Raw genomic sequence first — 25,066 nt, 5'->3', positions numbered from 1 at the left:
CCCTTCTTTGGACACTGTGTTAGCTTACCTCCAGATGAGCTTCAATGCTATACAACTCTCCTTCCGTGGCCTCCAACTGCTCTTAAATGCAAGTAAAACTAAATACATGCTCTTCAACCGATAGCTGCCCGCACCTGCCTGCCCGTCCAGCATCACTACTCTGGACGGTTCTGATTTAGAATATGTGGACCACTACAAATACGTAGTTGTCTAGTTAGACTGTAAATTCTCCTGCCAGACTCACATTAAGCATCTCCAATCCAAAATTAAATCTAGAATCGGCTTCCTATTTTGCAACAAAGCATACTTCACTCATGCTGCCAAACATACCCTCGTAAAACTGACTATCCTACCGATCCTTGATTTCGGGTGATGTCATTTACAAAATAGGTTCTAATACTCTACTCAGCTAACTGGATGCAGTCTATCACAGTGCAAACCGTTTTGTCACCAAAGCCCCTTATACCATCCACCACTGCAATCTGTATGCTCTAGTCGGCTGGCCCTCGCTACATATTGGTCGCCAGACCCACTGGCTCCAGGTCATCTATAAGTCTATGCTAGGTAAAGCTCTGCCTTATCACTTATCGCTCACTGGTCACGATAACAACACCCACCCGTAGAACGCGTTCCAGCAGGTATAACTCACTGGTCACGCCCAAAGCCAATTCCTTCTTTGGTCATCTTTCCTTCCAGTTCTCTGCTGCCAATGACTGGAACGAATCACTGAAGCTGGAGACTAATTTCTCCCTCACTAACTTTAAGCATCAGCTGTCAGAGCAGCTCACAGATCATTGCACCTGTACATAGCCTATCCAACTACCTCATCCCCATATTATTATAATGTTTTGCTCCTTTGCACCCCAGTATCTCGACTTGCACATTCATCTTCTGCACACCTGTCACTCCAGTGTTAATTGCTTAATTGTAATTACTTCGCCACTATGGCCTATTTATTGCATTACCTCCCTAATCTTACCTCATTTGCACGCACTATTGTATTGACTGTACGCTTGTTTATTCCATGTGTAACTCTGTGTTGTTGTTTGTGTTGCACTGCTTTGCTTTATCTTGGCCAGGTCGCAGTTGTAAATGAGAACTTGTTTCTCAACTGGCCTACCTGGTAAAGGTGAAATAAAAAAATAAAATAAATAAAAAAGACCCCAGACTAAAGCCTATTTTCATTGCCATAATAAAATGTGAGGTTTCTGAGTTTGTGAGAACTCCCACTTTATTACGTCCTGAAATGTAACGTGCTAAACAGTTTCCTTACTACACTATTTTGTTTTGCAATACATTTATTAATCAATGAAATGAGAAAAGAAAACATCAATATTGGTGCTTTGACGTCAGATTAATTCCCACAATGCCTTGTAACACGCATGCGCATTTAATTCATTTACAATTTTTAGACAGCGATCTATGATCAAAAATGGCGGGCACCTCCGACCCACTGGAAGATATGCTATTTTCCGAGGTGGATGAAAAAGCTGTGAGCGATTTAGTGGGCTCTTTGGAGTCACAACTTGTTGGACAAAGCAACCCTGCAAATACTCAGTCGGAAAACAGAGGTGCTGGGACTACAGTCACTGCAAACCATCACTTAGGGAAAACGCTACCAGCCCAAGTGGGTAACGTTACTACACTAGTACAGCAGCAGCAGCAGCAACAACAACAAGAAGGACAACATAAAGCTGGGATGCACCAGGAGATGAACACTAACGAAATTAGCTCAGAGAAAACTGTTACATCTTCTTCGCTGAGCTCTATTCCGTCCTTTGAGGAAGCTTCCACCACTTCAGGGACTGGAGTAAACGCTACCAAGAACGGTTTGCAATCACATGGAACATCATCTATCACAACACTACCTGCATCTGGTGGTGTAACAACTTCTCCGCTTGTCAACAGCAGTATCATCAGCACCACCACCACCAGCCGAGGTTCCGCTCTGGCTTCAGGTCAGACCTCAACAGACAGTGTCGATCATCCAAGAAAACGCATAACTGCATCGTTACGGAGTGCATCGGCGGGAATACAGAGTTTGAACGGTACCGGAGGAGCGGTAACGTCAAGGAATAATCCCCCTGCCGCGGGAACTGATGCGTTGATTAATAACGTTAGCACTGTGTCTAGCAGTGCAAGTGCAGCAAACTCAAGTCGGACCGTTTACGTTACATCTTGTGTAAATACGACGAATTTCACTTTATCTAGCTCCAGCATTTCCTCAACTCAATCAGCGATTCCCCTGGATAAGGGGACTCCTACTATTGCTTTGCAAAGACTACCAAGTCACATTGTAGCGAGCATCGCGCAGAATGGAAATGGCACTACCGTCTCGGCCTTGGTTAAACAAGGCGCGATAGGACCGATCACTTCTGCAGCAGCTTCGCAAGTGAACCACAAAAAAGAGGGTTCTGAAGCGAAGTCGGACGCTCCCGTGCAGTCCAAAATAGCCATGTCCAGTCCGTTAGGTGTTGTCAATTCCGTAATAAACTCTGTTTCCTCTCCCTCTGCTGTTTTCAACCTAGCAGCGACTTCTACTGCAAGTCTTGTCATGGCAAAGCCTGCTGTCAATGTTGTTGGACAAACAACAACGGTTGGAATGGTAAGGTCTCCGTCTGTGGCCACAGCTACACAGCCTCTGCTTCAACCGGGAGTCCAAGCAGCTCAAAGAATTGTTGCCCCCCAGCTGATTGTCAGACCCCCCCAACAACCACAGACGACCATTCAACTGCCACCTGGGTTTACCATCCCACCGGGTAAGGTGTTAGGAGGATGAATTTCTCTTCAAATCAGAGAGAGGGGAAATCTGCTCAGATCAAAACAATGAAACTGGGCAGGTCTTTTTGAGAGCCCTGTGCTTTGTCATTACATCAATGGTGTACTTTAATGTAAAACATTATCTGGACATGTGATGTGTTCCTTCATCATTTCCCTGTTCACTTCCTCAAGATTCCCAAAGACACAGCAGCTTCTGAATGTGCTTTGGGCAAAGTAGCATTCATTTGATAAAACACCTGTCAATACAGATTTAAATCTGTACATTCTGTACAGATTAAAGGAGTAGTTTTTTTTACAACCAAATCTCTATTTTTGATCTAAATGTCATGTTATAGAAGGGTCCAGACACCTTTTGTGTGATTTCACATGTTTTTTAGAAACTTGCCCCAAACAGCAAATCCTCTTCTCATCCTCGTTGTGTAGTATAGAGGCCCTGAAAAAACACAAACAAAGGCTCCAAAAACAGATGCTTCCTTTTTTTGTCAGTATAGTGATGCAGGTCTTTAGTTGTTTTACATATGAAATTGTGCCATTCCAAACTTTATCCACAACATTTATATATCATTTTTTTTGTGACGAGCAATACCTCTCCTTCCATTTTACAGGTAACTGTCAAAATAAAGGAAACACTTGAGTAAATTATGGATACAAAGCATACAAAAAGCATGGGGTGCTTACACACAGGAAGTTTCAGGCCCTTGTAGAATCTATGCCAAGGCACATTGAAGCTGTTTTTGCGGCTTGTGGTGTTCCAACGTGCTATTAAAATGCTTTATGTTGGTGTTTTCTTTATTTTGGCAGTTACCTGTAGCAGCATGGAGAATGGAACACCTGGATAGGGGAAACAGCTCGAGTCACGCAAAAGGGAATATAATATTTTGTATAAGTTCGGAATGACACAATTTAATGTGTAGAACATCTAAAGAGCTGCGTCACTATACTGAGAGCTTTGCTTTTTCTAAAAATATGTATTTGGTTGTTTCTGGAGCCTTTGTTCATGTTTTTTTGGGGGGCCCCCCATACTACACAACACGGATGAGGAAGTTATTTGCTGTTTGGGGTAAGTTTCTCAAACACGTGAAATCATAAAAAAGTTGTCTGGAACCTAATAACCTATCATTTACATTACTTTTTTTTTTAGATTTGGTTGTTAAAAAACATCAACTTCTCCTTTACATCTGTATTGATTTTAAGTTAATTCTGTATAATGTTGAAGACATATCTGAGATTGAATAAAGTTATTACATGATTCATGACACCCATTATCAACACAACACAAAGATCACAACCAAGACTGCATGTGAGCAAAATGTTCACTGCTCAGTTGGTATGGTGACAAAAATGCCTACTGGTATACTGTATATAATATACAGTATATTTCAATGGCATTGATAATATGACAGAACACAGAACACAATGGCATGCATCATTCCGGTTCTAAGAAAGTTCCACATCTGCTTGATATCACCCAATCAAATGACTTTTCTCACATCACAAGCATGTACATATTTTGCCAATGGGCAAGTTTAATGAAGTGGCAGGACATAAAAAACACACGAGACATGATCTCCTCAATTGGTATTCATCTCTCAAAGTTGTTACCATGAGCTGCATGGGAAAGAGCCACTCAAGTTCCATAAGGAACAATATCACTGTGTTGGCCCAGCAGACAGATAGGCCTACTCATGCATTTTGTATGTGATCATGTTTTCATGTGGCTCAAAATCTTTGACTCAGTAGAGCATATGAATTAGAATAGGGACTTTAAAAAAAATATAGACACCTAACCCTGATCACAGGCATTTTTCTGATATTGTTCATTACGATAAGTAGCCTATACGAGAGAAATATGAAGTTTGAAATGAAATAAGATTGCTAATATGGGTGATTGTTAATGGGATAATTGATGGCTATAACCATCAAACTAGTAGTAGTTTAAAGGATAATTAAATTATCGTTATTGCATTAATTCAGGCAATTTATCGCAATATGGATTTTTGTCCATATCGCCCAGCTCTAGTGGAGATTAGACTTGCCACTGTCCTATAGTAATCTCAAAGTTACACATTTAAAATAAACAAATAGCGGGATATGCATACCTCTGGTATGATATATTTTGATTTGCAGAATCATTCAAATCTCAGTTAAATGGAGAAGAGAAGTTTCATGGAGTGCAGGGAATTCCTGGCCCAGAACACATCACTGTCTGGCAATTTATGAGTTTATGAGCATTTCTCAACCGCTAGACCATATTGCATCTCATCTCACCAATACATGCCTGAAGACAATCCACTGTGAGTGCTGCATATGTGCTCAGCGTGGCGCATGATTAGGTCTCCCATGTGTTTGCAAGCGCTAAATTAACAGTCTGAATGAATCCATACTGTGTGCGTTTAAAAACAATGAGACAGTCATGCTCTGGTGATTTGAGGCTCACTTTTATGACTGAGATTGAGGTTGTGTCTAAAGGACTTAGTGTTCTGATTGCCTGCTTTCAGAGGATTCAATTGAGGTTACTTGTTTATGAGTTGAAGGTGGCAAGTTGGCACGTTTTTCTAACTCTGGGGTTTGAATGAGTAAGCACCTGTCTATGAGGCTGTTCAGGCAGGCTCAGAACAGTGAAGGGGACAGATCACATGCAAAGTGCTGTTTAAGAGACTATTTGGTTATGTTATTCAACCCTTATTTTCCCAGGTAAGTTGACTGAGAACTCATTCTCATTTACGGCAACAACCTGTGGAATAGTTACAGAGGAGGGGGATGATTAGGTGGCCATGATGGTATGAGGGCCAGATTGGGAATTTAGCCAGGACACTGGGGTTAACACCCCTACTATTATGATAAGAGCCATGGGATCTTTACTGACCACTGATGTGGCATTTACGCAGGCAGCCTAATTCAGATATTTTTGTATGCCGACTAATCAGATTAGCTCTGAAAAAGATCTGATGTCAAATGAAATTGTATTTGTCACATGCTTCGTAAACAACAGGTGTAGCCTAACAGTGAAATGCTTACTGGTCTTTTCCAACAACAAAGTTGAAGATAAAAATACAACTACTGACACGAGGAATGAATACACAGTGAATATAATGTTTAAATAAAGATTAAACATAACATTGCTACTATATACAGGGAGTACCAATACCGAGTCGGTGTGCAGGGGTACGAGGTGGTTGAGGTGACTATTCAATGCCTTCAGAAACTATTCACACCCCTTGATGTATTCCACATTTTGTTGCGTTACAGCCTGAATTTAAATTGGATTTTTAAAAAAACGTCTCAACCATCTACACACAATACCCCATAATGACAACGTGAATACATGTTTTTTGAAATTTTGGCAAATGTATTGAAAATGAAATGCAGAAATATCTAATTGAAATACTTTGTAGAAGCACCTTTGGTAGAGATTACAGCTGTGAGACTTTCTGGGTGAGTCTCTAAGAGCTTTCCACACCTGCATTGTGCAACATTTGCACATTATTATTTTAGAAATTCTTCAAGCTCTGTCAAATTGGCTGTTGATCATTGCTAGACAACCATTTTCAGGTCTTACCATAGACTTTCAAATAGATAAGTCAAAACTGTCACTCGGGAACATTCACTGTCTTCTTGGTAAGTAACTTCAGTGTAAATTTGGCATTGTGAATTAATCTTGCAGTGTCTGATGGAAAACAGACTAAACCAGGTTTTCCTCTAGGATTTTCCCTGTGCTTATCTCCTTTTTGTTTATTTTTTTGTCCTGAAAAACTCCCCTGTCCTTAATGATTACAAGCAGACCCATAACATGATGCATGCAGCCACCACTATGCTTGAAAATAAGGAGAGTGGTACTCAGTAATGTGTTCAATTGGATTTGCCCCAAACACAGCACTTTGTATTCAGGAAAAAAAGTGAATTGCTTTGCCACATTTCTGGCACTATTAGTTTAGTGCCTTGTTGCAAACAGGATGCATGTTTTGTAATATTTTTATTATGTACTATATACTATATATGTACTATATATTTTCATTATTATTATCAGAGGAGGCTGTTGGGAAGAGCAAAGAGGATGGGCTCATCATAAAGACTGGAATGGAATTGATGGAACGATATCCAACACATCAAACAAATGGAAACCACGTTTGACTCCGTTCCATTTATTAAATGCTAGACATTACAATGAGCCCGTCCTCTTTTAGCTCCTCCCACCAGCCTCCTCTGATGTACAGACGTCCTTCTTTTCACTCTGTCAATTAGGTTAGTATTGTGGATTAACTACAATGTTGTTGATTCATCCTCAGTTTTCTGCTATCACAGCCATTCAACTTTTACTGTTTTAAGTCTGCTTTGGCCTCATGGTGAAATCCCTGAGCAGTTTCCTTCCTCTCCATTAACTCAGTTAGGAAGGATGCCTGTATCTTTGTGACTGGGTGTATTGATGCATCATCCAAAGTGTAGTTAATAACTTCACCATGCTCAAAGGGATATTCAATGTCTGCTTTTAAAAAATCTTTACACATCTACCAATAGGTGCACTTCTTTGCGAGGCATTGGAAAAACCTCCCAGGTCTTTGTTGTTGAATCTGTGTTTGAAATGCACTTCTCGACTGAGGGACCTTACAGATAAATTGTATGTATGGGGTACAGAGATGAGGTAGTCATAAAAAATCATGTTAAACACTATTATTGAACACAGAGTGAGTCCATGCAACTTATTATGTGACTTCTTAAGCACATTTTTACTCCAGAATTTATTTAGGCTTACCAGTAACAAAGGGGTTGAATACTTATTGACTCAAGACATTTCAGATTTAAATGTTTTATTAATTTGTAAACATTTAGAAAAACATAATTCCACTTTGACATTATAGGGTATTGTGTGTAGGCCAGTAACAAAACATCTACATTGAATCTACTGTAATCTACTAATTCAGTAATTATGTAGTGTATGTGTGTGTCGGGGTGTAGGTAGTGTATGTATGAGTGTGTGGGTAGAGTCCAGTGTGAGTGCGTAGAGTGCAAGAGAGTTAGTGCTAAAAGGGTCAATGCAGATAGTCTGAGTATCCATTTGATTAGCTATTTAGCAGACTTATGGTTTGGAAATAGAAGCTGTTCAGGGTCCTGTTGTTTCCAGACTTGGTGCATTGGTACTGCTTGCTGTGCGGTACTATAGCAGAGAGAACAGTCAATGGCTTGGGTGGCTGGAATCTTTGAAACATTTTTGGGCCTTCCTCTGACAACGCCTGGAATAGAGGTCCTGGATGGCAGCTCGCCCCAAGTGATGTACAGGGCCTTACTCACCACCCTCTGTAGCGCCTTGCAGTTGGGTGCCTTTCAGTTGCCTTACCAAGTGGTGATGCAGCCAGACAAGATGCTCTCAATGGTGTATCTGTATAACTTTTGGAGAATCTGGACACGTTCATTCTTCAGAGCAAGGTTTCCCAAAGTCGTCGTCCCCCCCTCCTTCGTTTTGGTTTTTGCCCTAGTATTACACAGCGGATTCAAATGATCAAAGCTTGATGATGAGTTGGTTTGAATCAGCTGTGTAGTGCTAGGGCAAAAACCAAAATGTGCACCCGTGGGGCCCCAGGACCGAGTTTGGGAAACCTCCCAAATCACTGCCCTGGGGCATTTTTTAGACCAGAGGAAAGAGTGCCTCCTATCAGCCCTCCAACATTATCTGGTAGCCCATCCAGGGACTGACTAGGACCAACCCTGCTTAGCTTCAGAGGCAAACCAGCTGGGAGATGCAGGGTGGTATGCTGTTGTTTCAGTTATTCCTCTGCAGAGATCTACACATATTGTAAGTCACATAGGGTCTACTTGTGTCTGGACATTACTGGTATAGCATACCCATTAGCCTACCCAAAATGTTCAGTGATTAAAGTAGCTTTTGTGTATTAGTGAGAAAATGTGTAGTATAATATAGTTACATTTTCTCTGAGTCTCTGAGTTAATCTAGAGGAGGCTTATGGAAATCTGTTTGAGGCATTTATGTTGAGTAACAGATACACTGTGTAATAAAAGCTCTATCATTTCTCATTCCATTTGATGCTGATGTAAATGGCATGTACTGCTCTCATGGGCAGATTGAACATCAGAATTGACACTACTGTATCATAAATCCAACGTGATCTCCTTGTCACTGGTCTCCTTGTCACTTTCTAGGGTCACTATGTGACTGAAATGGGTGCATTTCATTGACAGCCAGCCCAGGTGCCTTTTAGGTCAGTATATTGACTTTGACTTAGTATATTGTGTGTGATTGCTCTGTCTGCACTCTAGGAATGGTGTTGGTGCGCACTGAGATGGGTCAGCTGGTGATGGTCCCACAGCAGGCCCTTGCCCAGGCACAGGCCCAAGCCCAGACCCAGGCCCAGAACAACATCTCCCCCCGAACTGCCACCACCACTGCAGGGGCCACCTTCAGAGCAACTACCCCACAGGTAAGAGTTACTACCCAACTGTCACTACCACAGTGTAACATGCCCTTAGTTGTTCAGTGAATCAGTTACACAGAGGGATATATTAATTAAAAAATATGGATTTAGTTAATTACATTGAAAAATACAGTTGCTGAATGTATATATCCTCTGGCTTTTGGGAAACTCATCATTTGATATGCCTTATGATAGAAAGGCCTGCATTGCATTGGATGTTGAAGTGGTAATCTATTTCATAGAAGACTAATCTACACACTGGCCTGCTCTAGGTAGCTAGGTTTTACCATTAGGTATAGTTGTAAAGAATTTGACTGTCAAATGTATGCAGACACATTCCCTGAGGATATCAAAAGAGATGAAGTGGTTATAGCCTGCCACCTAGCTGTCTCTCTGTAGTCTCACTTTACATTACTGAAGCCTCTGAGACAATTGGAAGAGATTTATGGTTGTCGTTACACTTTACATTATGTCCTTCTGGTAACTGTAATTGCTGTAGTAACAACATTGTATTTGTATGCGTATAGTGTAAACTGTGATCTGAAACTAGTGAACAAAATATAATCTATCTGACTTACATTATGTCAGTTTAGACATGTTGCATTTGTCAGGTCTTTGCCGATTGAGCTTTTATCCAGACAGGTCTGTATTTGACACAAACATTTGTATTGTGTTTTTATGTGTAATTATATAGTATTATTTTGATAGAGCAGTAGCTCTGGATTAAGAACCTCATTTGAATGACTCTTCCGGGTCTCCTGTTTTCAAAATTTTATGTGCTGGTAAATATTTCATAGAAATGTGCTTATGTGCTTACCTGTGGAAATGTTATTAATTGCAGTGGCGATTTTAGCATGTCAATCTTGGTGGGGCGATCTCTTTTTTTTTTTTTTGCATGCCAGCAAAGCCACTACACAACACAACACTAAACAATACATTAATTGCACTATAAAGGTGACAAACGGTGCCCACAAACTGTTAGGGCCTTCATAAAGCTGTCCCAACAGCAGAGCTTTCTTTTCAGCACAATGGAGTGAATCCTTACCACTGCTACACTTGGCTATCAGCGGAGCCTTGTCTGGCAGCTAAACAGTTAGTTCAGCCTCATTTACTGCCTTTTTTAAAAACATAGCTCATATGGTTGACTTGCTTAAAAAAAATGTGGTTTCTACTGAAAATTGAGATGTACAAACTATGGCATAAGGGAATGATGAGCGGATAAGAGGCAGTCTGTCCTTTCGATTAAGACATTAAAGAGCGAGCTAAGAAGGACATAGTCAATATATCTATTTGTTCAGCACTTTTGAAATGTACAACGACAGAATTCAGAACATAGGCCTTTCTTACAGTTTCATACACCAAGTCAGAACCATTGAATAAATAAAGGGGGCATATAAACAGACAATGAAATCTCTTACAATATTCAGGGATATTTCTCTAAAACAGGCTATAGGCTCCATGTGCACCACCAGTTATGAGGGGATGCATATTGGCTACTAACAGCTTACTACACAACATACACTTAGTAACACTGTCTTAGCTACAGTATACAGTTGAAGTCGGAAGTTTACATACACCTTAGCCAAATACATTTAAACTCAGTTTTTCCACAATTTCTGACATTTAATTCTAGTAAAAATTCCCTGTCTTAGGTCAGTTAGGATCACCACTTTATTTTAATAATGTGAAATGTCAGAATAATAGTGGAGAGAATGATTTATTTAAGCTTTTATTTATTTCATCACCTTCCCAGTGGTTCAGAAGTTTGCATACACTCAATTAGTATTTGGTAGCATTGCCTTTAAATTGTTTAACTTGGGTCAGACGTTTCGGGTAACCTTCCACAAGCTTCTCACAATAAGTTGGGTGAAATTTGGCCCATTCCTCCCGACAGAGCTGGTGTATCTGAGTCAGGTTTGTAGGCCTCCTTGCGCGAACACGCTTTTTCAGTTCTGCCCACAAATGTTCTATGGGATTGAGGTCAGAGCTTTGTGATGGCCACTCCAATACCTTGACTTTGTTGTCCTTAAGCCATTTTGCCACAACTTTGGAAGTCTGCTTGGGGTCCTTGTCCATTTGGAAGATCCATTTGCGACCAAGCTTCAACTTCCTGACTGATGTCTTGAGATGTTGCTTCAATATATCCACATAATTTTCCATCCTCATGATGCCATCATGCACCTGTCCCTCCTGCAGCAAAGCATCTTCACAACATGATGCTGCCACCCCCGTGCTTCCCGGTTGGGATGGTGTTCTTCAGCTTGCAAGCATCCCCCTTTTCCTCCAAACATAACAATGGTCATAATGGCCAAACAGTTCTATTTTTGTTTCATCAGACCAGGGGACATTTCTCCAAAAAGTATGATCTTTGTCCCCATGTGCCTGGCTTTTTTATGGCAGGTTTTGGAGCAGTGGCTTCTTCCTTGCTGAGCGGCCTTTCAGGTTATGTCAATATAAGGACTTGTTTTACTGTGGATATAGATACTTTTGGATCTGTTTCCTCCAGCATCTTCACAAGGTCCTTTGCTGTTGTTCTGGGATTGATTTGCACTTTTCGCACCAAAGTACGTTCATCTCTAGGAGACAGAACACAGCCAACACTGAGGTCTTGGCTGATTTCTTTAGATTTTCCCATGATGTCAAGCAAGAGGCACTGAGTTTGAAGGTAGGCCTTGAATACATCCACAGGTACATCTCCAATTGACTCAAATTATGTAAATTAGCCTATCAGAAGCTTCTAAAGCCATGAAATCATTTTCTGGAATTTTCCAAGCTGTTTAAAGGCACAGTCAACTTAGTGTATGTGAACTTCTGACCCACTGGAATTGTGATACAGTGTATTATAAGTGAAATAATCTGTCTTAAACAATTGTTGGAAAAATGTATTGTGTCATGCAAGAAGTAGATGTCTTAACCGACTTGCCAAAACTATAGTTTGTTAACAAGAAATATGTGGAGTGGTTGAAAAACGAGTTTTAATGACTCCAACCTAAGTGTATGTCGACTTCCGAGTTCAACTGTACATACAGTGCCTTGCGAAAGTATTCGCCCCCCTTGAACTTTGCGACCTTTTGCCACATTTCAGGCTTCAAACATAACGATATAAAACTGTATTTTTTTGTGAAGAATCAACAACAAGTGGGACACAATCATGAAGTGGAACAACATTTATTGGATATTTCAAACTTTTTTAACAAATCAAAAATTGAAAAATTGGGCGTGCAAAATTATTCAGCCCCCTTAAGTTAATACTTTGTAGCGCCACCTTTTGCTGCGATTACAGCTGTAAGTCGCTTGGGGTATGTCTCTATCAGTTTTGCACATCGAGAGACTGACATTTTTTCCCATTCCTCCTTGCAAAACTGCTCGAGCTCAGTGAGGTTGGATGGAGAGCATTTGTGAACAGCAGTTTTCAGTTCTTTCCACAGATTCTCGATTGGATTCAGGTCTGGACTTTGACTTGGCCATTCTAACACCTGGATATGTTTATTTTTGAACCATTCCATTGTAGATTTTGCTTTATGTTTTGGATCATTGTCTTGTTGGAAGACAAATCTCAGTCCCAGTCTCAGGTCTTTTGCAGACTCCATCAGGTTTTCTTCCAGAATGGTCCTGTATTTGGCTCCATCCATCTTCCCATCAATTTTAACCATCTTCCCTGTCCCTGCTGAAGAAAAGCAGGCCCAAACCATGATGCTGCCACCACCATGTTTGACAGTGGGCATGGTGTGTTCAGGGTGATGAGCTGTGTTGCTTTTACGCCAAACATAACGTTTTGCATTGTTGCCAAAAAGTTCAATTTTGGTTTCATCTGACCAGAGCACCTTCTTCCACATGTTTGGTGTGTCTCCCAGATGGCTTGTGGCAAACTTTAAACAACACTTTTTATGGATATCTTTAAGAAATGGCTTTCTTCTTGCCACTCTTCCATAAAGGCCAGATTTGTGCAATATACAACTGATTGTTGTCCTATGGACAGAGTCTCCCACCTCAGCTGTAGATCTCTGCAGTTCATCCAGAGTGATCATAGGCCTCTTGGCTGCATCTCTGATCAGTATTCTCCTTGTATGAGCTGAAAGTTTAGAGGGACGGCCAGGTCTTGGTAGATTTGCAGTGGTCTGATACTCCTTCCATTTCAATATTATCGCTTGCACAGTGCTCCTTGGGATGTTTAAAGCTTGGGAAATCTTTTTGTATCCAAATCCGGCTTTAAACTTCTTCACAACAGTATCTCAGACCTGCCTGGTGTGTTCCTTGTTCTTCATGATGCTCTCTGCGTTTTTAACGGACCTCTGAGACTATCACAGTGCAGGTGCATTTATACGGAGACTTGATTACACACAGGTGGATTGTATTTATCATCATTAGTCATTTAGGTCAACATTGGATCATTCAGAGATCCTCACTGAACTTCTGGAGAGAGTTTGCTGCACTGAAAGTAAAGGGGCTGAATAATTTTGCACGCCCAATTTTTCAGTTTTTTATTTGTTAAAAAAGTTTGACATATCCAATAAATGTCGTTCCACTTCATGATTGTGTCCCACTTGTTGTTGATTCTTCACAAAAAATACAGTTTTATATCTTTATGTTTGAAGCCTGAAATGTGGCAAAAGGTCGCAAAGTTCAAGGGGGCCGAATACTTTCGCAAGGCACTGTATCTCCCTGGCATATTACATAATTTATGCAGTAGCATACAATACATTTCTGGACTCACCATTGTTGTGCTGTGCTCACTGAACAGGAAGGTGGCGCATCGGTCCTTCTTGTTGGCAAATTATGTCATAAAACTTTGTCATCAAAGTCTGGCATTCTCTGGAATTATGGTGCTTTCAAGACAACTGGGAACTCTGAAAAAAACAAGGTTGAATCATTACGTCAGTGATCTTCAGGTCGGAGCTCTAGAAAGAGGCCCAAGTTCCCAACTTGGAATTCCTGGTTGGATGACCGTTCAAAACGTATTTTTCCCATCTGAGCTCGTTTTTTCCGTGTTCCCAGTTGTCTTGAACTCACTGATGACTGAGATTGTTTTGTTTCCAGTAAGTCATGCTGCTGGATTGACAGCATGGCCAGTGTATTCAACCTTTTGTGGCCCATGGTATTGCATGTGAATGTTTATCCTTTTAAGCTTGGAAATTAGACCCTTAAACCCAGACTTGGACCACACACCCTCTCCACCGAATAGCAGGCAGAGGAAGTAAAATAGTGATTGCTTTTAAACGCTTGTAGTTAGCCTCTGATTTCTTCCAAACCACTCATTGTTGAATATGCGATTTACAACTTGTTGGGTAATGTTTATGTCCAATGGGCGATAATCACCGATACGTTTTAGCTATAATTTCTCTTCATATGACAATGATTGAAAAAGATTTGCCAGTAGATTGTCGACGTGATTCATATTGATGACTGCTTGCCTAGCTTGCTAGCTAAGATTTTGAAAGTATGATGTTGACATGATCAGTCCAATCAAAGCTATGGTAGATATAGTGTAACGTGATTTGAAGTCCTTTTATATGTGGCGACCATTGAGCCTCACTTGGATGGGCACTTCATCATGTAAATCTATGGCAGCACCCAAGGGGGCTTGAACTGCCTTGGTCACCCTGTAGGTTCTGAGGTGACGTTGTGTCCCATGAGTGACAGAACACTGAGCCAATCACAGTGCAACTAGAGAAGATTACCAACGCCTACCCTCTGTATTTTCTGCTGGCTGCCGCTCCACCACAGAAAAAGCTGAGCAAGGCTGAAACACATGCATTTTGGAACTGCCTTACTCAAGAAAGAAAAAAAGAGACCATGTTTGTATGCGGCTTTATTTTGTTATATATTTTTTTGCATTGTTTGCAAACTGATATGTGACACGTATTAATGACAAAATAACATGCCAAACAGGCAACTAATTATTTATTTAAAAAATGTGTCATCGCTGATTCATTGTGAAGCTTATTGTATTGAATCGATATTGTATTGTCATATTTTTTTACGACTCTTGTTGGACAACTTGTCAGTAGACGTGTCTGCTGAACTTGACTGTGCTTAACAAAAGTTTATTTTGTATACTCTGTTGTCGAAGTGTCAACTTTCAACAGAAAGGGTTTGTGGAATGGCAATTTGACCGCCAATATGAGATATCCTGTCTGGTACCTGCAGGCAATAACATATAAATTCCACCAGGGGGAAGCATTTCCTTGACATGAACAATTCAGCTGAACAAAAGAGCATTGCAATACCTTTGATTACCATTGTGTGTCAATATACCTGTATTTAGCCTCTATGTCTGTGTGATTGCAAGTCAATGGATTGTTACTCATTTGAAAAATAATAGCATTATAAAATAGATATATGAGAATTACAAGGTAAAATGGTAATTGCATTGTAGTAACCTAAGTACGTGTTTGTTACTGGAGGACAACTCAAGACACTATGGTACCAGTATGCTCAGACTTGGCATATAATTACTTTCACATGAGCCGTAGAAATTAAGACGGTTATCTTTGAGTTGCTGAACTTGTTATCCTTCTTCCTACCTGCTCATCCTGAGATAAACACTGTAACAAGGTATTGCGGAGTTGGTTGTTATAGTGATTTAGGCTCAGAGTGAATCGAAAGTTCAAAACTGTCACTGATAGCAGATTAGTGAGCTGCCAGCATTGACATAAACATCAACACATGAAAAGAAGAGGAGCTGGAATATGAAAGGGAATGGTGTTTATTCCTGTGCTCCTCTCCTCTCTGTCAGGCTGTCTGTCTCTCCTGTGACCGTGAGGGAAAACGGAAGGCATTTCGAGCCGAGCTCCTTCCTTCGACAAGTGTTAAATCATTCATCATCCAACTGCCTGATTGATTTAAAAAGCTAACAACGCTTTAGCTGGTGAATGAGAATGTGTTAGGAAGGCATGGCTGGCGGGGTGATGCCCCCGGCTCTTCCACCCTTGTGAGCCCCATTCTCTTCCCCCCTAACTGCACATTCTTTGAGCCCTCAAAACTTTCTGCTAAGGAGAGACTCGGAGGGAGGGGCCCTCTTCATCTAACCCCTTTCCCCTCTTCATTCTCCCCTTTCTCCCCTCTCTCGGTTGGCCCTATGTGTGTGTGTGTGTGTGTGTGTGTGTGTGTGTGTGTGTGTGTGTGTGTGTGTGTGTGTCCGTACGTGCGTCATTTAGTGAACCACTGCTGTCATTAGCTGGCCAACTTTCTCGGAGAGAAATAGGTCTCTTCCTACACATTATCTGAAGCAGCCGCTCTGAGTCGACACCAAGCATGTCAATCATCAGACTGACAGCACTTCCACCTGAGAGCTGACCTTAATGTCTCCCTGTTGTTCACTTTGTATATGTATATATAAGTGAGAGCTGAGGGCCAGGGACAGAGGGCCTCATCCCCTCCGACCCCTCCTGGTGTCAAGCCTGGTCCAGGCTGGCAGAGTGGGCTGTATGCCGGTACCGCCATGGGGCACCAGCATGGTACTATGTTACTTTGTGCCCAACCCCAGCCCTCCTATCAGCATGGTACTGTGTTACTTAGTGCCCAACCACTGCCCTCCTACCAGCATGGTACTGTGTTACTTAGTGCCCAGCCACAGCCCTCCTATCAGCATGGTACTGTGTTACTTAGTGCCCAGCTACAGCCCTCCTATCAGCATGGTACTATGTTACTTTGTGCCCAACCCCAGCCCTCCTATCAGCATGGTACTGTGTTACTTAGTGCCCAGCCCTCCTACCAGCATGGTACTGTGTTACTTAGTGCCCAGCCCTCCTACCAGCATGGTACTGTGTTACTTAGTGCCCAGCCCCAGCCCTCCTACCAGCATGGTACTGTGTTACGTAGTGCCCAGCTACAGCCCTCCTACCAGCATGGTACTGTGTTACTTAGTGCTCAGCCTTCCTGCCAGCATGGTACTGTGTTACTTAGTGCTCAGCCTTCCTGCCAGCATGGTACTGTGTTACTTACTGCCCGCCACAGCCCTCCTACCAGCATGGTACTGTGTTACTTAGTGCCCAGCCCTCCTACCAGCATGGTACTGTGTTACTTAGTGCCCAGCCCCAGCCCTCCTACCAGCATGGTACTGTGTTACTTAGTGCCCAGCCCCAGCCCTCCTACCAGCATGGTACTGTGTTACTTAGTGCCCAGCTACAGCCCTCCTACCAGCATGGTACTGTGTTACTTAGTGCCCAACCACTGCCCTCCTTCCAGCATGGTACTCTGTTACTTAGTGCCCAGCCCCAGCCCTCCTACCAGCATGGTACTGTGTTACTTAGTGCCCAGCCCTCCTACCAGCATGGTACTGTGTTACTTAGTGCCCAGCCCCAGCCCTCCTACCAGCATGGTACTGTGTTACTTAGTGCCCAGCCCCAGCCCTCCTACCAGCATGGTACTGTGTTACTTAGTGCCCAGCTACAGCCCTCCTACCAGCATGGTACTGTGTTACTTAGTGCCCAACCACTGCCCTCCTACCAGCATGGTACTCTGTTACTTAGTGCCCAGCCCCAGCCCTCCTACCAGCATGGTACTGTGTTACTTAGTGCCCAGCTACAGCCCTCCTACCAGCATGGTACTGTGTTACTTAGTGCCCAGCCCTCCTACCAGCATGGTACTGTGTTACTTAGTGCCCAGCCCCAGCCCTCCTACCAGCATGGTACTGTGTTACTTAGTGCCCAGCCCCAGCCCTCCTACCAGCATGGTACTGTGTTACGTAGTGCCCAGCTACAGCCCTCCTACCAGCATGGTACTGTGTTACTTAGTGCTCAGCCTTCCTGCCAGCATGGTACTGTGTTACTTAGTGCTCAGCCTTCCTGCCAGCATGGTACTGTGTTACTTACTGCCCAGCCACAGCCCTCCTACCAGCATGGTACTGTGTTACTTAGTGCCCAGCCCTCCTACCAGCATGGTACTGTGTTACTTAGTGCCCAGCCCCAGCCCTCCTACCAGCATGGTACTGTGTTACTTAGTGCCCAGCCCCAGCCCTCCTACCAGCATGGTACTGTGTTACTTAGTGCCCAGCTACAGCCCTCCTACCAGCATGGTACTGTGTTACTTAGTGCCCAGCCACAGCCCTCCTACCAGCATGGTACTGTGTTACTTAGTGCCCAGCTACAGCCCTCCTACCAGCATGGTACTGTGTTACTTAGTGCCCAGCCCCAGCCCTCCTACCAGCATGGTACTGTGTTACTTAGTGCCCAGCTACAGCCCTCCTACCAGCATGGTACTGTGTTACTTAGTGCCCAGCCCCAGCCCTCCTACCAGAATGGTACTGTGTTACTTAGTGCCCAGCCCCAGCCCTCCTACCAGCATGGTACTGTGTTACTTAGTGCCCAGCTACAGCCTTCCTACCAGCATGGTACTGTGCTACTTAGTGCCCAGCCCCAGCCCTCCTACCAGCATGGTACTGTGTTACTTAGTGCCCAGCTACAGCCCTCCTACCAGCATGGTACTGTGTTACTTAGTGCCCAGCCCCAGCCCTCCTACCAGCATGGTACTCTGTTACTTAGTGCCCAGCCCCAGCCCTCCTACCAGCATGGTACTGTGTTACTTAGTGCCCAGCTACAGCCCTCCTATCAGCATGGTACTGTGTTACTTAGTGCCCAGCCACAGCCCTCCTACCAGCATGGTACTGTGTTACTTAGTGCCCAGCTACAGCCCTCCTACCAGCATGGTACTGTGTTACTTAGTGCCCAGCCACTGCCCTCCTACCAGCATGGTACTCTGTTACTTAGTGCCCAGCACCAGACCTCCTACCAGCATGGTACTGTGTTACTTAGTGCACAACCCTCCTACCAGCATGATACTGTGTTACTTAGTGCACAGCCCTCCTACCAGCATGGTACTGTGTTACTTAGTGCACATCCCTCCTACCAGCATGGTACTGTGTTACTTAGTGCCCAAACCCAGCCATCCTACCAGCATGGTACTGTGTTACTTAGTGCCCAAATCCAGCCCTCCTACCAGCATGGTACTGTGTTACTTAGTGCCCAAACCTACTCCTCCTACCAGCATGGTACTGTGTTACTTAGTGCCCAAACCCAGCCTTCCTATCAGCATGGTACTGTGTTACTTAGTGCCCAGCCCCAGCCCTCCTACCAGCATGGTACTGTGTTACTTAGTGCCCAAACCCAGCCTTCCTACCAGCATGGTACTGTGTTACTTAGTGCCCAAATCCAGCCCTCCTACCAGCATGGTACTGTGTTACTTAGTGCCCAGCCACAGCCCTCCCACCAGCATGGTACTGTGTTACTTAGTGCCCAGCCCCAGCCCTCCTACCAGCATGGTACTGTGTTACTTAGTGCCCAGCCTTCCTACCAGCATGGTACTGTGTTACTTAGTGCCCAGCCACAGCCTTCCTACCAGCATGGTACTGTGTTACTTAGTGCCCAGCCATAGCCCTCCCACCAGCATGGTACTGTGTTACTTAGTGCCCAAAACCCAGCCCTCCTACCAGCATGGTACTGTGTTACTTAGTGCCCAAACCCAGCCCTCCTACCAGCATGGTGCTGTGTTACTTAGTGCCCAGCCACAGCCCTCCCACCAGCATGGTACTGTGTTACTTAGTGCCCAAAACCCAGCCCTCCTACCAGCATGGTACTGTGTTACTTAGTGCCCAGTCCCATCCCTCCTACCAGCATGGTATTGTGTTACTTAGTGCCCAGCCACAGCCCTCCTACCAGCATGGTACTGTGTTACTTAGTGCCCAGCCCTCCTACCAGCATGGTACTGTGTTACTTAGTGCCTAACCCCAGCCCTCCTACCAGCATGGTATTGTGTTACTTCGTGCCCAGCCACAGCCCTCCTCCCAGCATGGTACTGTGTTACTTCGTGCCCAGCCCTCCTACCAGCATGGTACTATGTTACTTAGTGCCCAAACCCAGCCCTCCTACCAGCATGGTACTGTGTTACTTAGTGACCAACCCCAGCCCTCCTACCAGCATGGTACTGTGTTACTTAGTGCCCAGCCACAGCCCTCCTACCAGCATGGTACTGTGTTACTTAGTGCCCAGCCACAGCCCTCCTACCAGCATGGTACTATGTTACTTAGTGCCCAACCCTCCTACCAGCATGGTACTGTGTTACTTAGTGCCCATCCCTCCTACCAGCATGGTACTGTGTTACTTAGTGCACAGCCCTCCTACCAGCATGGTACTGTGTTAGTTAGTGCCCAGCCACAGCCCTCCTACCAGCATGGTACTGTGTTACTTAGTGCACAGCCCTCCTACCAGCATGATACTGTGTTAGTTATTGTCCAGCCATAGCCCTCCTACCAGCCTGGTACTGTGTTACTTAGTGCCCAGCCTCCCTCTCGCTGTCTGCCCTGGTGCTATGAAGAGAGGCTTCTGTCTTGACAGTGGGTACAATAAGCTGGATTGTCCAGTAAAGGACTGTGCAGTGATGAGTCATTACAAATTGTAGGGATGTACCAATATTGGATTGATTCTTGGCTGAAACAATAACAGATATTTCATACCGATATTGCAAAAAAACAAGTTTGCACATTAGCAAGCAAAGGACACTGATTCATTCATATTAGTTGTGACACTCATTGTATTAAAGTAACTTATTTAGTCCTTCCCATTGAATAGTATTACTGTACCTCGGCATCAGCATCACAGTGTTTTCTCTTCTGTTCATCTCTGGATCAGATCAGATCCTCTCTGTTTCATCCTGTGGATCCACAGTGATTTACTGTCACTTCCTACTATAATGACCTTTCTCCTCCACGTCTTCAGGGCATGTTGCACTTCTCCTTCTCCTCGTCTTGATGGGCACATTGCTTTTGTGTTTTCTCTCTGTCCCCTCTCTCTGTCATCCTCTCTCTCCTTCTTCATCCCCCCACCTCTGACCCTGTCTCACCTGCCCCTCCTGCACTGTCCCTGTCTCTCCTGCACTGACCCTGTCTCTCCTGCACTGACCCTGTCTCTCCTGCACTGACCCTGTCTCTCCTGCACTGACCCTGTCTCTCCTGCACTGACCCTGTCTCTCCTGCACTGACCCTGTCTCTCCTGCACTGACGCTGTCTCTCCTGCACTGACCCGGTCTCTCCTGCACTGACCCTGTCTCTCCTGCACTGACCCTGTCTCTCCTGCACTGACCCTGTCTCTCCTGCACTGACCCTGTCTCTCCTGCACTGACCCCGTCTCTCCTGCACTGACCCCGTCTCTCCTGCACTGACCCCGTCTCTCCTGCACTGACCCCGTCTCTCCTGCACTGACCCCGTCTCTCCTGCACTGACGCTGTCTCTCCTGCACTGACCCTGTCTCTCCTGCACTGACCCTGTCTCTCCTGCACTGACCCTGTCTCTCCTGCACTGACCCTGTCTCTCCTGCACTGACGCTGTCTCTCCTGCACTGACCCTGTCTCTCCTGCACCGCCCCTCCTCCTGCACCGACCCTGTCTCTCCTGCACTGACCCTGTCTCTCCTGCACTGACCCTGTCTCTCCTGCACTGACCCTGTCTCTCCTGCACTGACCCTGTCTCTCCTGCACTGACCCTGTCTCTCCTGCACTGACCCTGTCTCTCCTGCACTGACCCTGTCTCTCCTGCACTGACCCTGTCTCTCCTGCACTGACCCGGTCTCTTTTTCTTTCTCTCTGTTTATTTTCTGCAGTCTCCTGTGACCTCTCAGGCTATTCGGCCATGTCCTCCTCCTGTCCAGGCCAAGATGGTGCTGTCTCCCACTCCTAGCCCTGTCCTCCAGATCTCCTCCTCCCCTGCGCCACCTTCTGTGAGCAGACTCTCCACTACAGAACTTGCCATCTCTCCATCCTTCCATCCCTGTCAGACCCTCTTCTACCCATCCCTCCATCCTGTTCCTCTTCCTCTTCCTCCTCACCTTTTTACCAACACAAACCTAGAAGTTTATCTAATCTGGGGGCATCCCATCTGACCCTTTTAACAGAATAGAGAAATAATTATTCAATGATATATTCATTCAAAATTGAATTATTTGTGTATAGCTTGCACTTTACATAGTTTTGTCCAAGACCAGTGGGGGGACACAGGTGGGGGATTACTGGTATGTTTAAGGTTTTCTAGTCAGGTACATCATTATTGGGAGGAGCTCTTTTGCTTGAATGTCCCCCAGTCCCCTCTCCTCCCCTCTTCTGTTCAGCAATGTCCACAGTAGTCAGGACACCCGATGTGACAGGAGCGCCGTGCTGTTTCCCTCCTGTTCTCTGTGGCCTTGCTGTAAGCTCCCTTCACGTCCTGTTTATTTCTCTGTCTGCTCCTTGCTCTTCCAGAAGGGCCCCATGGCGCCGGTCGTGGCAGTGACGGCTCCCCAACAGGCCCCCGTGGTGATGGCCCCCCAGGTCCAGGCTGGGGCCCAGGCCGCCTCGCAGCCAGCCCTACCCCAGCAGACCAGCGCCCCTGTAGCCCCAGGAGCCTCTGTCATCTCCCAGGTCTGTACTATGCTCTGCTCCAGTCTGCCGGCCTCCTCTGGGCTGGGTAGGCTCCTCAACCCCCAATGCTGTCACAGCTGCCAGCTGGCTGGCTGTGTCACCACCATGGCCATGACCCCACACAGCTGGGCATAATGGCAGAGCCTCACACACAAACACATGTACATACACTAACACACTCTTCCCCGGTGTCCTCTCCGATCCCCAAACACTGAACGATAGTGTCCTACATATTTATTGATAAAATCATATCTTTACATGCTTATTTTGCCATTTCCTAGGAGATGCAGGAGAATGTGAAGAAGTGTAAGAACTTCTTGGCCACCCTGATAAAGCTGGCCTCCCACAACTCTCCGTCACCCGAGACCTCCAAAAATGTCAAGTCACTGGTCCAGGATCTACTGGTGAGTCTCACTACCGTAACTCATTATTTTACCTCTACATTACCACATCATTACATTGTTTCTACATTATCTCTACATTACTGTGTTATCAACAGAGAAACATGGAATGATACTTTTCTTGCCCTACACTCTTAGAGAAAAAGGTACTATATAGAACCAAAAAGGGTTCTGAAGGAGAGTCGGACCAAAATGCGGCGTGTAGATTACGATTCATGTTTAATGAAAAAACACACTAAACACAAACACTACCAAAACAATAAACGTAACGAAAACCGAAACAGCCTATACTTGTGTAAACTAACACAGACCAAGGACATCAGGACACTAAGGACAATCACCCACAAAACCCAACACCAAACAGGCTACCTAAATATGGTTCCCAATCAGAGACAATGACTAACACCTGCCTCTGATTGAGAACCATATCAGGCCAAACATAGAACTAGACAAACTAGACATGTAACATAGAATGCCCACCCAGCTCACACCCTGACCAACCAACACAATAGAAACATACAAAGCAAACTATGGTCAGGGTGTGACAGGTTCTTTGTTCACATAAGAGAACCCTTTGAAGAATGATTTTTGGTTCCAGGTACAACCCTTTTGATTCTAGGTAGAGCCCTTTACACAGAGGTTATACATGGAACCCAAAATAATTCTACCTGGAACCAAAAAGGCTTCTCCTATGGGGAGCCAAATAACTCTTTTGGAACCCTTTTTTCTAAAAGTGGAGGAAGAATATTTCTTGACAGGTTGTGTGATGTCATGTATTTCTTGACAGGTTGTGTGATGTCATGTATTTCTGACAGGTTGTGTGATGTCATGTATTTCTGACAGGTTGTGTGATGTCATGTATTTCTGACAGGTTGTGTGATGTCATGTATTTCTGACAGGTTGTGTGATGTCATGTATTTCTGACAGGTTGTGTGATGTCATGTATTTCTGACAGGTTGTGTGATGTCATGTATTTCTGACAGGTTGTGTGATTTCATGTATTTCTTCATCTGTAGATGGCATCATTAAACTCTAACATGATCCAGAGTGATGCTGTTGTTTAGGACATTATTTATTCAGAGTTGTTAACGAGATGTATCCCAGGGGGATGTTAAAATGTAAATCAATATGAACACCGTCGTTGAGGTGATTTCACCTCATCTCAATGTGCTCAGAAATCACATTGCACATCGCCTCAATCACATGCTCTGCTCTCTGTTGTACAAGTGTGTCACATCACATAACAAGGAGCTGACGGGGTTAATAAACCTCCCTCTCTTCTCCTGCTCACAGGATGCTAAGATTGAGCCTGAGGAGTTCACCAACAGACTGCAGTCAGAGCTCAAGTCGTCTCCTCAGCCCTACCTGGTCCCCTTCCTCAAGGTTTGTACTGTATCTACTCAGGCTACATTTGGACACTCCTTGTCATGGATGTAAAAGCATTGGTTGATGAAAACATTGTCTGGAGGGAGTTTCTACCATTGTAAAATCAATGTAAGAAAGTGTGCAAGGGTACCCTTCAGGAGAAAGGTGGAGAACGTAAAACAGCCAGAGTGGCAGTGGAGAGGCCAGCCCATGTGACCCAGGCAGGGGCCGCTCCCCTGGCCTGACTTCAGACTGTGTGTGACAGTGGCCCCTGCAGCTGTCTGTGCCAGTAGCCAGCAGGCCTCTCCAGCCATTCGTGATGAGTGTCACATCATGCCACTGCCACTGCCACCCAGCCCTCCCTCCCTCCACAGAGCAGAGCCAGCCAGCCACCCAGCCTTCCCTCCCTGCGCAGAGCAGAGCCAGCCAGCCACCCAGCCTTCCCTCCCTCCACAGAGCAGAGCCAGCCAGCCACCCAGCCTTCCCTCCCTGCGCAGAGCAGAGCCAGCCAGCCACCCAGCCTTCCCTCCCTCCACAGAGCAGAGCCAGCCAGCCAGCCACCCAGCCTTCCCTCCCTCCACAGAGCAGAGCCAGCCAGCCAGCCACCCAGCCTTCCCTCCCTCCCTCCCTCCCTCCCTCCCTCCCTCCCTCCCTCCCTCCCTCCCTCCCTCCCTCCCTCCCTCCCTCCCTCCCTCCCTCCCTCCCTCCCTCC

The 25,066-nt window shown here is 44.8% G+C and overlaps 1 protein-coding gene across 4 annotated transcripts in view; it reads left to right on the top strand.

Annotated features, from left to right (window-relative positions):
- Positions 1 to 1,432: 1,432 nt before the first annotated feature.
- Positions 1,433 to 25,066, top strand: part of LOC139385085 (transcription initiation factor TFIID subunit 4-like) — a 109,738-nt gene continuing 86,104 nt past the window's right edge. For 3 of the 4 annotated variants that reach the window (XM_071130132.1, XM_071130131.1, XM_071130134.1), the window contains exons 1-6: positions 1,433 to 2,759; positions 9,052 to 9,212; positions 21,796 to 21,912; positions 22,430 to 22,588; positions 22,870 to 22,992; positions 24,283 to 24,372. In XM_071130132.1, the coding sequence (XP_070986233.1) occupies positions 1,433 to 2,759; positions 9,052 to 9,212; positions 21,796 to 21,912; positions 22,430 to 22,588; positions 22,870 to 22,992; positions 24,283 to 24,372 (1,977 nt within the window). The remainder of the gene's footprint in view (positions 2,760 to 9,051; positions 9,213 to 21,795; positions 21,913 to 22,429; positions 22,589 to 22,869; positions 22,993 to 24,282; positions 24,373 to 25,066) is intronic. The other variant, XM_071130133.1, reaches the window with a different exon arrangement.

This window comes from Oncorhynchus clarkii, chromosome 26, assembly GCF_045791955.1.
Source record: "Oncorhynchus clarkii lewisi isolate Uvic-CL-2024 chromosome 26, UVic_Ocla_1.0, whole genome shotgun sequence".
NCBI classification, from domain to species: Eukaryota; Metazoa; Chordata; class Actinopteri; order Salmoniformes; family Salmonidae; genus Oncorhynchus; species Oncorhynchus clarkii.
Note: the sequence above shows the minus strand (reverse complement) of the source record. Positions and strands in the feature narration are given on the sequence as shown.